The sequence below is a fragment of the Anticarsia gemmatalis genome, chromosome 11 (assembly GCF_050436995.1).
Source record: "Anticarsia gemmatalis isolate Benzon Research Colony breed Stoneville strain chromosome 11, ilAntGemm2 primary, whole genome shotgun sequence".
Lineage (NCBI taxonomy): Eukaryota > Metazoa > Arthropoda > Insecta > Lepidoptera > Erebidae > Anticarsia > Anticarsia gemmatalis.
In genome coordinates this window covers 9,833,908-9,851,222 of record NC_134755.1, presented here as the reverse complement: position 1 = coordinate 9,851,222, position 17,315 = coordinate 9,833,908, and the positions used below count along the sequence as shown (strand labels likewise).

General features: G+C 33.8%; 1 protein-coding gene across 1 annotated transcript in view; it reads left to right on the top strand.

Annotated features, from left to right (window-relative positions):
• LOC142976421 (uncharacterized) overlaps positions 1-17,315 on the top strand; it is a 131,755-nt gene that overhangs the window by 101,940 nt on the left and 12,500 nt on the right. Inside the window, exon 3 of the mRNA XM_076119768.1 lies at positions 12,396-12,656. Coding sequence (XP_075975883.1) covers positions 12,402-12,656 — 255 coding nt within the window. The 5' untranslated portion in view covers positions 12,396-12,401. The remainder of the gene's footprint in view (positions 1-12,395; positions 12,657-17,315) is intronic.

Below are 17,315 nucleotides of genomic sequence, written 5' to 3'. Positions count from 1 at the left end.
TTTGTTAGCCATGCTTTATTTCACTTCTGTAAAGTTCATATTCACTATTATACAATAGTTGAACACCATTCAAATCAGCTACTCTTTATATAATGTCAAAAACACATGAAGATCGGCAAAAAAAGACAAATGATTATAAAAATCCGCTTTGAAAAATAATAAGAAACTATTTTAAAGCCCTTCTCCCATTACGATACGCCCGCGCGACTCTAGTCTCGGAGACTAGTCGCCACGAAGTATCTCACATACATTTGTATGGAGACTACCAGTATCGTAATGTGAGAGTCTCCATACAAATGTATGTGAGATACTTCGTGGCGACTAGTCTCCGAGACTAGAGTCGCGCGGGCGTATCGTAATGGGAGAAGGGCTTAATACCTAAATAAGAAATAATAATAAGTCTGACGTTTTCTTTTAAAATCGTAAATCAGTTTTAGTTTTTTCCGCATAAACTAACATAAATTGCGCTAGTTTTTATCTGAATAATGATTTCAAAATTAAGAAATATGGTGATTGTTGGTTCATAATACGTAGTTTATTGCACTTTATGTATGTTTTGTTAAAAACTAGGAAACTAGTGATATGCGAGTAATACTCGTTATAAAATACGGTTGAGTGAGTTTCTGATTTATTTAGCTATGATTTTCTTAGGATTTCGTGTTATAGAGATATTTTAGTCAGAGACTGTTTTTTGATGTTTGTTCTAGTTCTAAAAATAGTTTTGTAAGTGTATTTTATGACAGTAGTCATAAAATACACTTACAAAAATATAAAAATAGTTTTGTAAGTGTATTTTATGACTACTGTCATAAAATACACTTACAAAACTATTTTTATATTTTTTTAAATGCACTATTAAAAACAGTAGTTTTTAATAGTGCATTAAGTGAAGTTCATAATTAATCCTTATATAGTTAATACGAGTTTAATTAGCTACTCTTTATGAAATGTCAAAAACATACATTTTACGATTTTTAATTCATTACTGCAGTGTCACGTTTTTGCATCTATTTTTTTTGCAATGGAACTCATTTCATACTAACGAAAATACGACATATTGAATATATTCAAATTTGTTTTTGACATTTCATTAAGCTGATTTGACTGGTAGTCAACTAACCTATGGCTATAAGCTTGCTTAATTGGCAGGTATCTTTTATCTAACCAAGATTTCTCATTAACTTACATAGTAGTTATAAAAGAACAACAACGTATCGGGTATCTGTTATGAAGTTGTAAAACTCATACAAGTAAAGATTCCTTGTATTACACACGGAACACTGCAAACTTACTGGATAGTGTAACTTTTAAAAGTTTGTTTCGTACTTAAATTGTAAGCTTGAGACTCTTTGTAAGACTACGTGCCATTTCTAGAATGTTTTTTCTAAGGCTGTGATTTTTTATGACCGTTCGAGAAATTAGAATTTAGGATTTGATTGGGTTCTTGTTTGTTTTTTGGAGGTTTTAAATGTCGAATAAAGGATATGTAGGTTTTAGTGAATTGAAATCTTATACTTACTTATTGCTCTATTGTCAGACAGCCAATAAAAATAATTGTTAAAATTTCAACTCATATCTACTTAGATACCTAAGTATGAGATGAAATTCTATCACGATAATATGACAGTAATAGCCTTTTTTTTCAATGCTATGCAAGAGTATATATATGTAGGAAACATTTTTTAATGAAACTGGATAGCGGAAACAAGAATTTAATGCATCAAATCAAGTAGTGAACGCTAAAGACGTCGCTCAAATACCAAAGTAAATTGTAATTGCGCCACAGCATTACCAGGTGACTAATGAATACGCTAATTAATGTTTAATTGAACTACGAAATGCTTCAGTAGCACAGAATGCGAAGCAAATCCAATATTTGTACGTCATTAGCGCTGCAACTAATTAACTTGTTTAACACGAAACAGATTTGTCGTTATTTTAATGCATTTAAATTGATTAGCCAGTTGCTTTACCGGTTGGTAAACGATCTGTGGGTTAAGCAACTCTTGGCGCGATTATTCCATGGTTGACCACCACCATAGTGGTATTTGAGCGTCTCCGTGCTTCGGAAAGCACGCTAAAGGTCGGTCCCTGTTGTTGAAAATTAAGATAACAGTCGTTAAGACATGTCACAGACCTTTTAGCGGTTTGAAAAACTTTGTCACTAGGTTGACTAACCATACGATAAAATAAAATACAATCAAATAAAAAAAAGATTATACCTGGCAGGTGACAAATTTGATAGTCTGGTTTCGAATAAAAAAAATAGTTTAAAAAATAAATAAAATTACTTTCGCGCCATTTTCGGATTTCGCGGTTTTGAAACTGTTTTGGTGTGAGCAGCGTTTGTGGTGTGTGTGGTTCTGTATCGGGAACAATTGGATTTGTTTGACGTAATCGTGCCTGTGGTCAGTGTAGTACATGAAAGTGCTTGATTGCCGCGAAATCAGTCGCCGATGTCTGCAAATGTCGGACAGTGTTTTTATTTTTTAAAATTTTTACGTGCGATTTCGATCGCGTGAAGAGATTTTCCGTGGGTAAAAAGTATCCAGGATATAATCTATGTGTACAATTTTTATCAAAATCCGTTCGGTAATTTTGTCGTGATTGAGTAACAAACATTAACCCTCGGTTTCTAAGGTACATAGCTAGTTGCGCTCACCGTTCGATAAACGATCTGTGGGTTAAGCAAACGTTGGCGCGGGCATTCTATAGATGGGTGACCGCATAGTGGTATTTGAACTGGGCGTCTCCGTGCTTCGGAGGGCACGTAAAAAAACAGTCCGGTTGTTGTCAATTAAGATAACAGTCGTTAATAAGCCACGTCAAAGGCTTTCGGGCGGCTTCAACAACTTTGACACTAGGTTGACCACTAACCATACGATGAGAGAGAGAGACCTATCCAATAGCTTTTAAACTCATAAAAAACGCTATTGAATAGGTAAACTACCGCTAAATGTACCCCAGAAACCGGTGGTAAATCATATAATCGAATAATGTATTGGATATGTAATATTGTGTGTAGTGATTGAATATTACGCGAGTGTTGAGAGCGTTTCCTTGTAGCAGTAATGTGGTTGCGTTCATGTTCATGTGTGGACGATGCAATGATTTGTTCATGTGGTTATGCATACACATTACACATGATCATGCGAAATGACCAATACGTAGGCGAAATCTATATAAAAGGCGACCTCCGTAGTGAAGTGATCTGTATCACTACTGAATAAGCCAAGCCGGCGGCGGGCTTATTATTTATCTCAGTTGACAACTAGTGTACGTTAAATTAATAGCAACTATGCAATACATTTCTGCTTTGACGTGATGTGTTAATCACAATAATCGAATGAAGAAAACGATGTACAGCATAGTGGCTTTGAAATAGTTGTCAAAAGATACGTGATAGCCCCAGGAGGCCGTGGGTCCAATTTCGTATTATTATTCTATCGATTTTTGTGCGATCCACAAATAGCCTGTGGTCTGTATGTTTGCAAAAGTACAACTTCACGATAGCACAATTATAAGTGCGATAGTTATCAGTTTTAATAAAAAAGGACAAAATGCACTGCATAGATTCGTTTTATCTGAGTACCGATTACTAATAATGAAGTTCCGTTTCACAAAGATCTAGAAGATACTGAGCCGTTACAAGCTAAAATAATAGCAAAAATATGTACCAAGTATTTTCAAACATATTTACCATAAACTTTTATTGACGTTGCAACTGGAGAGCATCGACGGCAGGTCACACGACCCGCCCTCCGGGACCACAGAGTATTCAACACCAATATTGATGCAATGCAGTCTATCTTTTAAAGTAAATGTAGATACTTTTATGATATGCCAGTAATATTTCCAATAGAATATTTACTTAAAATATAACCCCTGATTAAAAATGGGCGAATTTTTCAATACGGTATCCCAATTCTTTACTACTATCGAGGATTGACTACAGTTTTGCGATCGAAAAATTTTGTAAGAAAGTCTGATCAGCGCCTGCGGACGTCGTAGGAACTATATTCAAGTGTAACTTTTTAGTTGTGGACTGCAACTGCTACCTCAAAATGCAAGAGGATTTTCGGGTTTTATTTTACGTCCCAACTGTTGATTACATGTGTATTAAAAAGGTTGCGATTGCAGTTTGCAGTCAGCCGTTGGTAAATTATTTGCAGAGTATTTATAAAGATACATTCTGAGTCGTCTTTTAAAACTACATCACTTTACAAACAGTATTATTTAAATAAAAGGATCAAGAACTCTATAATCTTTTCTAGACTAATATCAAATCAAATCAAATCATTTATTAATTTAGGTCAGATATTGACACTTATGATAGTCGTTACAATTACTGTATCTACCACTAGCTCGGAAAGGGGGTATCAAACTGACAAATGTATTTATATAGATAAATTCTGAATAATTAGTCGTCTTATAAAACTACAAAACTTTACAAACAGTATTATCTAAATAAAAGGACCAAGAATTCTAGAATCTTCTCTAGACTAATATCAAACTGACAAATCCAACCACCTGCTCAACTAACTAGTCTAACTATAGTAACTAAGACTTAGCACGTAACTCAACTACATATTGTATATCAAATATGCTAAGCTCTCACTTTAATTAAAAACTTTAATTACGTGCCACTATTAATTTATATGTTAGATAACTAAGTAATTCTGTTTGCTTTTCAACTTAGTCTCTTACTAGTGAAATAGAGTTGTGTGAAACTTGGGATATGTTGTTAAATGCTTATACAAGACACCTATATATATACGAGTAGTATCATATTTGGTTAGGATAAGGTTTTGTAGTTTTTTTGGCATTGTTTTGCGATTAGGGTACGATTGATTAGGTTGCAAAAGTGCATTTTATTTATTGATATTGAAGTTTAACTTAACCTAACTTGAAATAATGAAAAAGACTTTATTTCACATCTTAAAGAAATTAACTTCTTTTAGAACTACCTCAAATAGTTATATTTTCGGAAATTTCAGTTCCATACCACTGTGTATGAAGTTTTGAATTGTTTGCCAAACTGTTAAATACCAAGTTATAAGCAACGACATCGGAAATTAACGCAGTATAGGTTATCACAGTACATTACATCCTCTCTTTATGCATCGGTATAATGTCACATACAAAACTGTCAAAGTATTGAACAAAGGAAATGTGAAATTCATGGGTTTGTATTCAAACGATTTTAATCCAAGCTTGTAGGTACCATTAATAACAAAATACTAAGCTAATATTGGTATTAGGTGTAGCACTAGCGTATTTCATTGTGCATGCATTTTTAGAGGGCAGATTTCTAGTTGAATAGTGCATATATTATGAAACACTTAGTATTTACTTACAGGTTTTTGCATTATATTTTTTTCAAGGAATAATTTAAAAAATGTTTAAGGTATATTTTAAAGTAAACTTTCTTAACGTGAGGATTGGGATAGGGGGGATTAAGGGCCTAATTGTTTCATTCTCAAAAGTGATTAACTTTCAGCAGTAATATTCATAAATATGTCGAATAAGTCGTTAGCGAATTATAAAAATCTATTACTATCGACTATCGAAAACTGGCTATGTAAGCGATAAATTTTGTATGAAAACCTGATCTACGCCCACTAATGTGAGCCATAGGAACTAATTGTTCAGTAAATTTTAAATTTTAATGTCAAATTCTCGATACTCGTTAGCACCAACTGCCGAGAACCGCGCTATAGGTCATTACTTTTTTTAACTATGTACTTTTGTCCTACATTATATAAAATTCGTACATCATAAATGCTGTATAGCAGTATGCACCTAGTGTCGCCAGCTAAAACGTTCTAAACTCCAGAGAGTGAGGAGTATGTCGTAAAAGTTGGGGAACTTTTTAATCTATTGGGTGTTGTTTTTGTGGGCTTTTGCATGCCAAATAATGTGAAACTTAGTGCTACGAGTCTGTTGAGAGGTTGTTAACTTGGTATTTTATATTCCTGTCTTATATTACTCGTGTGGATAGTGGAATATAGTATTTTTTATAAGTAAACTTACAAAGTCTTAAAGTGCCCGGTATATGGCAATAGGCTATTACATGGTTATTTACATTGTATGTATTCATACACCTCTGCCTATGCCTTCAGCGATAATCTATGTATGTCTACTTACATAGCTTTGCTTGGAATACGTTTGACAAAATAGCATCTCTTCAGAGTATTTCGTTCCTATGGTATAGTTAAGACTAATGGGTCGCCGCTCAAACGTTTCACGTCATTATAAGGAGGTACTTCGGTTGTTTTATTTTGGTACATCTTACCCGATTATCCTGTCACATTAAAAAAAATTGCAACAAAATAAATAAATAAAAAATGGAATTATATTATTATTAATTATTATTAGCTTATTAAGATAAAAAAAAATATAGTAAGTGTGAGATAAATAGGGACACTCGTTGCTGTTTAAAAAATATAAGTACCCACCTCAAGGTGCATCTTTCGTAACTATGCTTTGTTACTTCAGGATTTTACTCTCCAGATTTCCACAGTACAAACATTTTTGTCGAAACTCCCGCTGCCACACAACGTAGTTTATTTGTTGCATAGCATTGCGTCGCGAGTCGCCCGTGGCGCTAGATTTGTTGTCCGTACGAAACACTGACTAATGGTCTTTGTTCCTGTCTCACTAACTATGGTACACAACGCTGTTATATTATGCTTAAACGAGAAAACATGATGTTGATTTCATTTCTCCACGTTACTATATTACTGCACGGTTAGTTTAGAAAATGAGGAAAGGATTAGGTACAGGCTGGATTCTTTGTTAACTATCAAGAACTGTTTAAATGAACTCTCAGGTATGCAAGGTTTCTTTACTATATTTTCGTTCTATGTGAGTCATTATTGCCGCTATTGGCCAGCATGATGGACTCAAAGCCTAAGGGAGGGGCCCTTGTTGCGAGAAGAGACTCTTGCCCAGCAGTGGGACAGTAATGGGTTAAATTTTATGTTAGAACAAGTGTTAATTATTTCTAATATACACATATTTAAAATGTCATTGTAGCATTGCCTTAGTTTGGAGTACTCGATCATATGCGGGGGAGGCGAATTCTTACACCAATCGGCAGCTATTGTTCCAGTTGTTGCTTTAAATTTAAAACTTCATAAGGTTATCAGCAGGCGACTCACGTCTTTCAAAAGGTCATTCAACTTTGTAAAATTATTTGTGCCTTCGTGATGACCTTTCAGGATCGCGATCTTGTTTTTTGTTTTGTATTTTCGGTTTCTAGTACATTACGAATATAAGATGTTTCTATTGACTGTCTAACCCGTTTCATAGTAGGGTTTCTTCCCAGAACGAGACCCGTGTTACAAGGGATATTGAAAATATCATGTTTCTGGAAGGTGTTTACCTTGTTACATTTGAAGGTAAAGCCATTTATTTTTTTACTTTCGGTTTTCTTCGAAAGGTTTAACTTAAGTCGGTATTTTCTCTGTTAAGACTTAGAATAAAGAAGTGTCAAATTAATAAAATCCTACAGTGTCGGGATTTATAATTCTTTATTCAAAGTTTTTACACAAAAAATGTTGTGGCAACGAAAAGATAAGTCGGATTTCCTTCTCTGGAGTGCTCTCAATAAATCCCTGTTTTTATTTACCCCGAGATCAAAAGTTTAAGAACTCTGAAGAAAGGATGTTGAAATTTATATTCGGATATATCAAAAACTGTGTTCGGGGAGATGAGAAGCCGACGATGGCAGTAAGGAAGAACTTTCCGAACAAACTATGCTAGTTTCGGACGCGATCGAGCAAACTTTCCACATAAATCGAGCTTCGTTAATAATTTACCCATTCGGAATTCGCACACTGCTCGTTTTCCAGCTAGCGAACACGGAGTAAATTTCTACTGTTACGTGGAACATTCCACTGGGGTTTTTAAGGCAAATTATCGCTACGGAACACAGAGTTGTGCACTGTGTGTAAAAAGAACCACTAGGCGACAACTCGTTAGCGGTAGAGCGAAGTATCGGAAAATTTTATAACTTATTAATTTATTGTCTGTTGGGAGTTTGACAATGTATGGAATGAGAAAATTAAGTAAAACGAGACAGTACGTATTACAGAGTTTTATAATGTTTAAAGACGAACTTTGTATTTTAAGTGTAAAATATTAATATTAAGAAATTATTTATTTGAAATTCAGAGAACATTTTCACTTCAAAAGTTTGACAATACCACTCAACAAGCTCTTTTGAGTTGTAATTGTTGATTCACAAAGCGAAGTCATAAGTTTCGACTAGTTTACGTATTCATACAAAAAATTAAATTGCTCGTTCAATTATATAGACGATGTCTAGACGATTTGCACAAAGTTTGCAGACAAATGTCGAAGCGATAAAAATGAATGTTATTTGTGTATTGCAGCAATTTGGAAGTGTATGTCAGAGCTAAACAAATATGAATGTGTTGTCGTCAATTGCAAATATACGGGAATGGCGGAGTGGCGTTGCGACAAAATGAAATTGATACTGATTAGTATTTTTGTCGCAGTGAGCATGCAAATTGACAATTGAAAGAAAGTTGTATGTGTAGTATACTTTTATACAAAAGTGTTATAAGTATCAAGATATATTAGTTGATAGGATAGGATCTTGATCCTTTTAAGAAAATTATGTATGCAATGTGAACTAAGATCTAAAGCTTTGATTGGTATAGATTCTAAACCAAACTTCTTGCAATTAACAGAGTTTTACGATGAGATAATAATGTCACACCAATACAATTACAATCGATGCACTATAAGAATAATTGATACTTTATAGCCATTTTCTTTATAAAGTACAGACTAGTACGAAACGGATAAACTTCCCTCTGACTAGCAAAGAGCTGTGAATGACACTTTCAGTTGCAATTTTTGATTCTATGCATGACAACCTTTGCGAGCGAATTCGGGATATGACACAAAATCGGCACTGGAAATAAAAATTCTATTTTATATTCATACTTCTTTTTTCTTGTAGTTCATTCACTGAATGCTTCACAATTGTTATGTTTAGGGTCCAATTCAAAGGTCAGGCAAACGGTAATTGGATTTTTGAGAAAATAAGTATGTGGTTAACTTCGTCATTGTTATAACTTTTAAAGTTTCGCGTTGCATGATTTTTGTCAAATATAAAAAGGAAATCAACGCTGTTATCAACTTTCACTTGCTTGACGTTTTGGCTGTGACTGTTGGTCAAAAAGTGGTACCAAACTTCAATGTATTTTTCTATGCCAATTTCAAAATAATTTAACAAAAATCACGTTATTCATTCAAGAAATATAATTTCGTAGTAAAACGTCCCGCAGTTTGTGTTATTGTCAGTGCTTCACAATTGACATTATTACGATGTACTGTGTACTGACTTCGCTGAAACGAACGCACGTATAGACAGAATCGATGGACTCCATTCGCATGAGAAAGGAAAATTACTAGCATTCAATGTGTTCGTAGTTGTACGACGTTCCTTGTTTTTTTATTTTTTCTTAGAATTTATTTGATGCTTATTGCATTTGTAGATCGATCCGAATTTAGAAATATTGCATTGGATCTATTTTGTTGTGACACGGGAAGCCTTTCTAGTGTCAAAATAAATTGGTATAGAGTGCAAAAGAATGTTTTATTTTAACAAAATTCAAAATTTTCTCATTCTTAAGACGTATTTATAAGTCTCTTTCATAATGTTATTGCTGCTTTCCTGCAAGCAGTAACTTCCACGGCAATAAGCGTTTCATGGGCTTGGTATCTAGAGTCATAAATAAATACAGACTACCAACTTAACTGTCTAATATTGGGTCGGGGAAAAAGACTTTTCGCAATATAGTATGTATCAACTTGTAATAAAATCTTTTCTCTACCCAAAAAAGCTCGAGCTCACGAGCTCACTGAAAGAAACCTAATGAACCGTGTACTCATTGGTGATTCTTGAAACCAAAGAGATTTTATAACAAATTCATACATACTATAATGCGAAAAAACTTTTTACCCTGCCATAATATGTTGCGAAGTTAGATCAAAGGTTAGATTAATCTATCTTTTAACCTGTCTGCGCAACAAACAAATTTAAAATTAACATGATACCTACTCTACAAGTTGTAGGTACAACTATTCGATAGTTTTCTTGAGAGTATTTTCTACGAAGGTATCATACACGTGCGACGTGTAAACACGTGTAACACGTCTTAGATTGCTTTACCACTATTTTCAGATGTCATATACCCCTAGATCCGTATATGAAACACGTTACTGTTATATGCTTACAGACATCTGTGTCAAATAAACTTCGCGATTGTAGTTACAAATGTATGAAAAAAGTCTCTAGAATCATGTACTTGAAAAATAGTAAGCGATTGTATTGGCGGCTACGTCACCACTAAATCGCAACTGCGTCGCAATTGAACAGCAACTGCAACGGTTAATGCATCACCACTAAGTCGCCACTGCGTCGCATCGTCACTGAATCGCTACTGAACAGCAACTGTAGCTCGATTCTCTTCTACTAACGACTACTGACAACCGGCCTGTCATCGAGAAATTTTGTATGAAAATCTGATCAGCGCCTCTGACGGGCGTCGCAGGAACTATTTCGGCACTACATTCTAAATGTCAATCTTTCGTTACTCGACCGTACCGACTGTACAGAATCGCGCTACTGCACCGTGATTGCATCGTTAATGCGTCACCACTACATCGCTACTGCACCGTATAAAATTATAGAAAACTGACAATATTAACACTACTACTATCCATTTACTGTTTTACTATAGCATAAAATAGCTCTCAGAGTATCATCCCTCTATCAATAGAAGATAAATAAACAATAATCATCCACAAAATCCCTTATCATTTCCCCCAGCTTTTTCACGAGATAACCCAAAGCTTTTCCCCATTTTCCTTGTCTGATCACACACATTAATCCATGAGAAATTAACAAGATATCTGTACAGAGTAAATAAAATATCGGATCATGAATTTCCTGTTTTATTTAAGAATTTATACATTTTGTTTTTCAGTCTTCTTGTTTATTGTAATATGGAAGTGAAAATAAAATAACCACGTCTGTGGCGTATAGGACTGCTGATTATAGGATTTCGGGTTCGATTCCGGGGTCGCGTAAATTTATTTAATTTCTAATAGTAACCCAGAGTTTGGTAGCGTGCCCGGTACATGGTAATAGACTCGTCCCCTAATACATGGGACTAACATTGTTAATGGCGAAACGTCAGTGAAAATACATCTTCGCCTAAACTTTTAGGAATAACAGGCGTAATATTATGTCAGTAAATAAAATATCGGATCATGAATTTCTTCTTTTATTTACGAGTTAATACATTTTGTTTTTCATTCCTGTTGTTTATGGTAATATTCTTGGAAGTGAAAATAAAGTGTCTAAATACTGAGTTATCGGGATGTTTGTTTTTATGTGGAGTTTGTTTTGATAACGTTTTTATTTGTTCAGGTACAAATTGTGTTGTGATTCGGATTGCGGGTAATCCCTCGCGATGTTATCTATAGTGATATTGTTATTAACTGTATTGAGGAAGATTTTAATGTTTATTACGGTAGATTAACTTTATGACACTTTTATTTTGAATAAACAACTTTCACACTGAAAGTAAATTTATTTAGTATTTGTTTGTTTAGGAAAAAGTATTAGTGAAATTCGTCTTTATTTACATACATTATCCAAACTTATATTTTTCAAACAATAGCTTTGTAAAATTCAATGTGTTCTTTACTTAGACTTAAGCACAAATCTTAGTGTGTTATTAAAACACACTATTATTAAACATACTTAGTTATTTTAACTTAAGCTTATTAAATGTGCGTATAAGTAATCCGCCTTTAAAATAAGCTGACAAGTCTGGGACTTTAATAAGTCTTTTAACGTGACGTCATATACTGTGTATTAAAAATGTAATAAATATTTTATAATGACTAAGTAGTTAATAGCTTCTTCCAGCTACTAAAAAAATTCTATAGTAAAATCTGTGTTTAGAAGTTAATCTTGGTTATAATACAAGACAAGTTTAATCAAATTTTGTTTGATAGTTATTGCGTCATAAGTAAATCCTGGTTATAATCTATCTATTAACCAAGTTTGATCCCGATTCGTTTGATAATTCTTGCGTGAAAGAGTAACAAACTTCCATTCATTTATTCTCGACCATTTTTACGTTCATAATTTTTGGATTAGCGGGATATGTTTTTTGTGTTATGAAATTAACATTTCTTTCAATTCAAAACATTGTATAAAAATTGGTCAAGATAAGCTATATCGAGTCTAACAACATTCACTTAGCGATTGTTATAACTAATACTTTGCTTATGTAATCCGATTAATGTTTCCGTAATTGACAAACAATCTCTCTTCTTTCCAGATCAAGATGCGGCTTCTTCTCCTCCTCTTCACGATCCCGTACATCGTGGGTCAGCAGCAATGGGTCCCTTGTTCAGAGCTCAACGATGACCTGAGATACCCCTGCCGGTGTAAGGTGCAGGTAGACCGAGCGTTGCAGCTCCGTATCCTGATGAACTGTGACCGAGTGGTGTTCAACGGAGACTTCCCTACATTGCCTTATGGAGCACCTATTATATCGTTCAGTCAGAAATATGCTGGACAACAGGCTTTGCCTACTCAGGTACGTTTCAAATTTTTTTATTATTTTAGGTCAACTGTTGATATTTATGATAATCGTTACAATTCGACCATTAGCTCAGAAAGGGGGTAAAGCCTTGAGAGAAGAGCTAGCAAGAAACACACGACCACTCTTTTAATCGTCAAATTAACACTATAAACTTGACTTATTCGATAAATCACGTAAAATTTTTGGTAATTTGTATTATTTATTTAAGTCTTGGTTCTGGACTTCTCGTAAACCAATTGAAAACAGTTAAGAAATAATAATACAATAATTTTGGCATCTTTATTTGAAACAATAAAGTAATAGTAAGTAGGTACTCAATATTGTTCAAAATCTTACAGATTATTTTCGCATTTTACAATTCCCATATATCAATACTTTCAAAAATATTTGATAGTTATACGAAATAACTTTTAAAACTAAAGCATTATTCACGTTTTATAACTAACCATTTACATTATTACAATTTTATCTATATATTATCGAAAATGCTTTGTTCAATGATAATTTGCATATAAATGGACCATATTTTTTGTTTAATATCCAGACTCGTAGTTTTAAAGGATTACACACTACGAAATAAAGAGAACGTTTTCCACCATTTTGTTTTTGTCTTTTATTTTTAAATACAGAAATAATATTGGTGTACTACGACTTCACAATGTTTTAATTTGTAATTTGCTCCAGAACGCAAATTAAACTTTAAAAACATCGGTAATTATTATGGTGAATTGGGTCCGTTATAAATAAAAGTATTTACTGTGGCTTTTGCTTTGTAGACGGTCATTATACATTTTGCACATTCAGAGATAAAATTGTGTAATTAAAATGATTCTGATCACTTTCGGACATTTTGAGTTAAAAGATGCTACAACAAAATTTACAATGTAACAAATGCATACATTAACAAAAGCCAGTGACACTAACAAAAAGCACATTGCCTTAAACATTATAGTACCTACAATTAAAAAGTTATGTAAGTATTCTTCTAAAATCGACAGCACTTAAAAGTCAACAACTAAGTAAGTACCATAAAATAACCTCAAAGTAAAATACACTGTTCCAGCCAATACAGTAGATAAACACACAAATTGGTGCATTAGCCGCGGTATGCGCGCGCGCAGCTCTCTACAGATTCACGCGATCGTTCATGATCTGATAAGTAATGCGGGTGGCGGAACGACTGCGCTCGTTGCATGATTTGTTGTACCACTTCCCCAAATATTGACTATTGGTTTGGTTTATTTGTTTTATAGATTGTGGTACTTGCATAAAATGGATTGTTTCTATTATTTTTGTCGTCTATTTGCCATTATAAATAAAATAAATAATTTTCCAAAATGTCTAAAAACTTGGAAACGAAAAAAATCTTTGGTAATTTAGAAAAAGTAAATAAACGAAAATCTTACAGTAAACCTCCGCGTCGCCGCGTTGCCCAAAATCTAATCATTGTTTGGTCAAAAATGCAGTAAGTTAAGTAAAAAACTAACTTAACTTTATGTTTCATCATAATCCGTTTAATAGTTTTTGCATCAAAGAGTCATAAATCCTCACAAAGTTTCCTGCTTATGGTATTAGTAATAGCTACAAACTAAGTGCGAAAATCGTTTAACACTCATAACATACTTTTGAGTACAAAAATAAGTCCATATTATAATACCACTTATAGGGAAATGTGCAATCAATTTGTGGAATCATCGTAGCGTGGCTCGTTTCAGCGCTCGCATTTGCCAGCTCATTTGTTTTATCTGTGACGTAACAGCCCTTATTGTGACGTCATTACGCCGTACGTGCGCCAATTCATAATGATATTCATATCGACGTTCAAGGGAAATTGGGGACAAATTAACGTGTAATGTAATGAAGATGTAAAGGGCTTGTGAAGACGGGCTTCGAAGACGAATTTTGGAGATATTTTAGCTTTTCAAGGTTGGGTTATAATGTCAACAATAACTAATAAGTGCTTATGTTAATATTTTAAATAAGATTTGAGAAATTGACCATTTCCACAATTTCAAATGTTAGAAAAAACGACTGAAAGTCATTATTTCGACAAAATTTGGTCGTAGATACTGATGCTATTCACCTTGTCTGTAAAATGTTGATGTAGACAAAAAAACTCCTTTATATGTAAACAAAAACATAAGACCGATCAAAACCCAGTTTAGAAAGATCATTCTTGCATCAAAAATGACAAATTCATCATGTAAAACGTTCATAAATAATAAAGAACTCAAATACAACTACAACTTTAGTACAAGCTAAGTAACAGCTTAAAATTAGCTGCTACAGTTTTCCAGCTTCCCATTTAAAATAGTTGACGACAATGTCTTTCATTTCCACTTGGTGCCATAGTTACTAAGCTTGTAATAAGCCTTAACCAAGAAGCCAACTGTAGCAGCTCCTTTGAAGTAAAGACGCTATTTCTCTTAACTCTAGTACTGAAGTAACTGGGCGAGTATTTTGGAAAATTAATGCGAATAATTTGGTATATTTTAAACTGTTTAGACAGATCTATGGGTTGTGTTTAAATATATAAAATTTATTGAACTAGGTAGCTTAATTATACATACGCACTTTTATAGAGCCAAATTTTGATTGTGAGTTGGCTTCAAACAAGCAACTAGGATGTAATTTATCGTTTTTCAGAAATAAATATGTTCATTTAACTTTCTTGGAGGTATTTGCATTATTTTAAAATCATGACTGTAACCTAAAAAAAGAACTCTCGTAGGTTTTTGCTCCCAAGAATGTTCTCTGTTCATTTCTTGCGAGTAACTAAAGCGCCTGTGAAAATTGAAACTATGAAACTCTGAAAGTCAAATTAGTGCCGTGCAACGAAAACTGATTTTACATCGGTGTATAATATCCACTAAAGAAATATTATATTTCTGATTATATTTTGCTCGTGCCTTCACCCATGTGAAAAGATTTCCTGGAATAAAAGGAATCCTATATGTTACATAACTAACTTTCGAATTTCGATATTTAAGCTTGATTTCGTAACAAACACCCATCCAGACATACAAACTTTCTTCATAGTAGTATAGGCTAATTCTAACCTTTTTATAAATAGCTGTAAGAGCAAGAATTTTTCCTTCGAATAGAAAAGATGGTTCATTAATAACAGCAGTGGTTTGATTTGCCAACTCTTTGTGTGTTTTTATAAAAGTTCATGCGGTCGAGGACAACTTTGAAATACTTTTTGCATTTCTAATGGCTGATTCTATTATATTGAATAAAGTTTACGAAAGCATTATATGAAAGTTTTCATGAATAATACAGTGTGTTTTAAGTAGCCAGTTACTTTACCTAGAGAAAAGAGTAGATTGGTAGAACTAAATGGTTTTGTAGTATAGTTACACGTACTTGGTACGTTACTACGCACCTTTCTTTTAGGATTTTTCTTGCTGGCTTAAAGTTTTTGGGCACAGTTTCACAGTCTCTAAATATGTATCAGATCACTTAACTGTGAAATTACAGTAACTGTTTGAAAACAACTGTCAAAATTTTATCCCATAAGCTGTAATACTAATTAAAGCGAAAAAAGGCTAAGCACCTTTTTAATGTAATGTTACTAAATGGTAATTTCATAATCTTGTGTCATGTTTTACATAGACGTTAAGCGTGTCAATTATTATAGATATTAGCCCAACTTGAAAACAAGTCAATGACCCCTAAACTTCCTACCTATTCCATTGCTATATAAACTCAAACTTTAAGGAGAGTTATCAAACTTGTACCAGATATCAACTACTCAAAATAACATCCGCCTACGTCTTTAATAAGCTTACAATCTTACTTATAAAATACTGACAAATAAGTAGCTTAATAAGAACGAGAATTTTCTTGTAAGAGAAAATTTTGTCAACAAACTCTGTACTTTTTTTCTTCGGTCAATAGCACGATTTTATACACTCGGTATAGGTGCCGCCAAACAACTTGAACAATTACGCTACATCTTAGTGAACAATTTTTAGGCCAGTTTAGGTAAAATAGTTTTGCGCAAAGGCGAGGGCGTTGCAGCTTCGACCACCCGACTGGTATAACAGCCAACCAAGTGTCTTCTGCACTGGGTCTACATTCTGTTTACTTTCTAATACAGCAAATTATGTTCAAGTTGTTTGGCGACGTCTATATAATCACAATAGAGTTGCGAGCGTTTGGCTTTTAAAATTACCTGAAATTTTTGTTCTTGCGGAATACGCTAGGGGCGTTGATTGCATAGAAGTTTTTTTGATACCAACTTAGTTGTTGGTAAAATTTCGCTCTTCTCAAGTATCTTCATAAATCAACAGTACTCTAAAGCCAGCTCGATAGAACGGTGATATCTTTTTCACCTCTCGATTGAAGATCGAATATCAGCGCCAGAGAATGCGTCTGTTCCCAACGACACAATTTGTCGACGTCACTTGAAGCACATACATAATAGCACTATTTGTAAAGTATCAAGCGATTTGAAAGCACCTGATATCTTCTCCAGCGGTTTTTATTGCAACAGGGTCCATTGTTAACGAGTCCATCTTTCGACCTAAATAAACCCACTATTTGATTCGAAACTCCAACTTTATATAAAGAAATAAGAGGCTTCTAGCTTAGCGCTTTTCGGGCTAAACGTATTTCTCTAAGTAATCGCAAACTCGCGTACACTCAAAG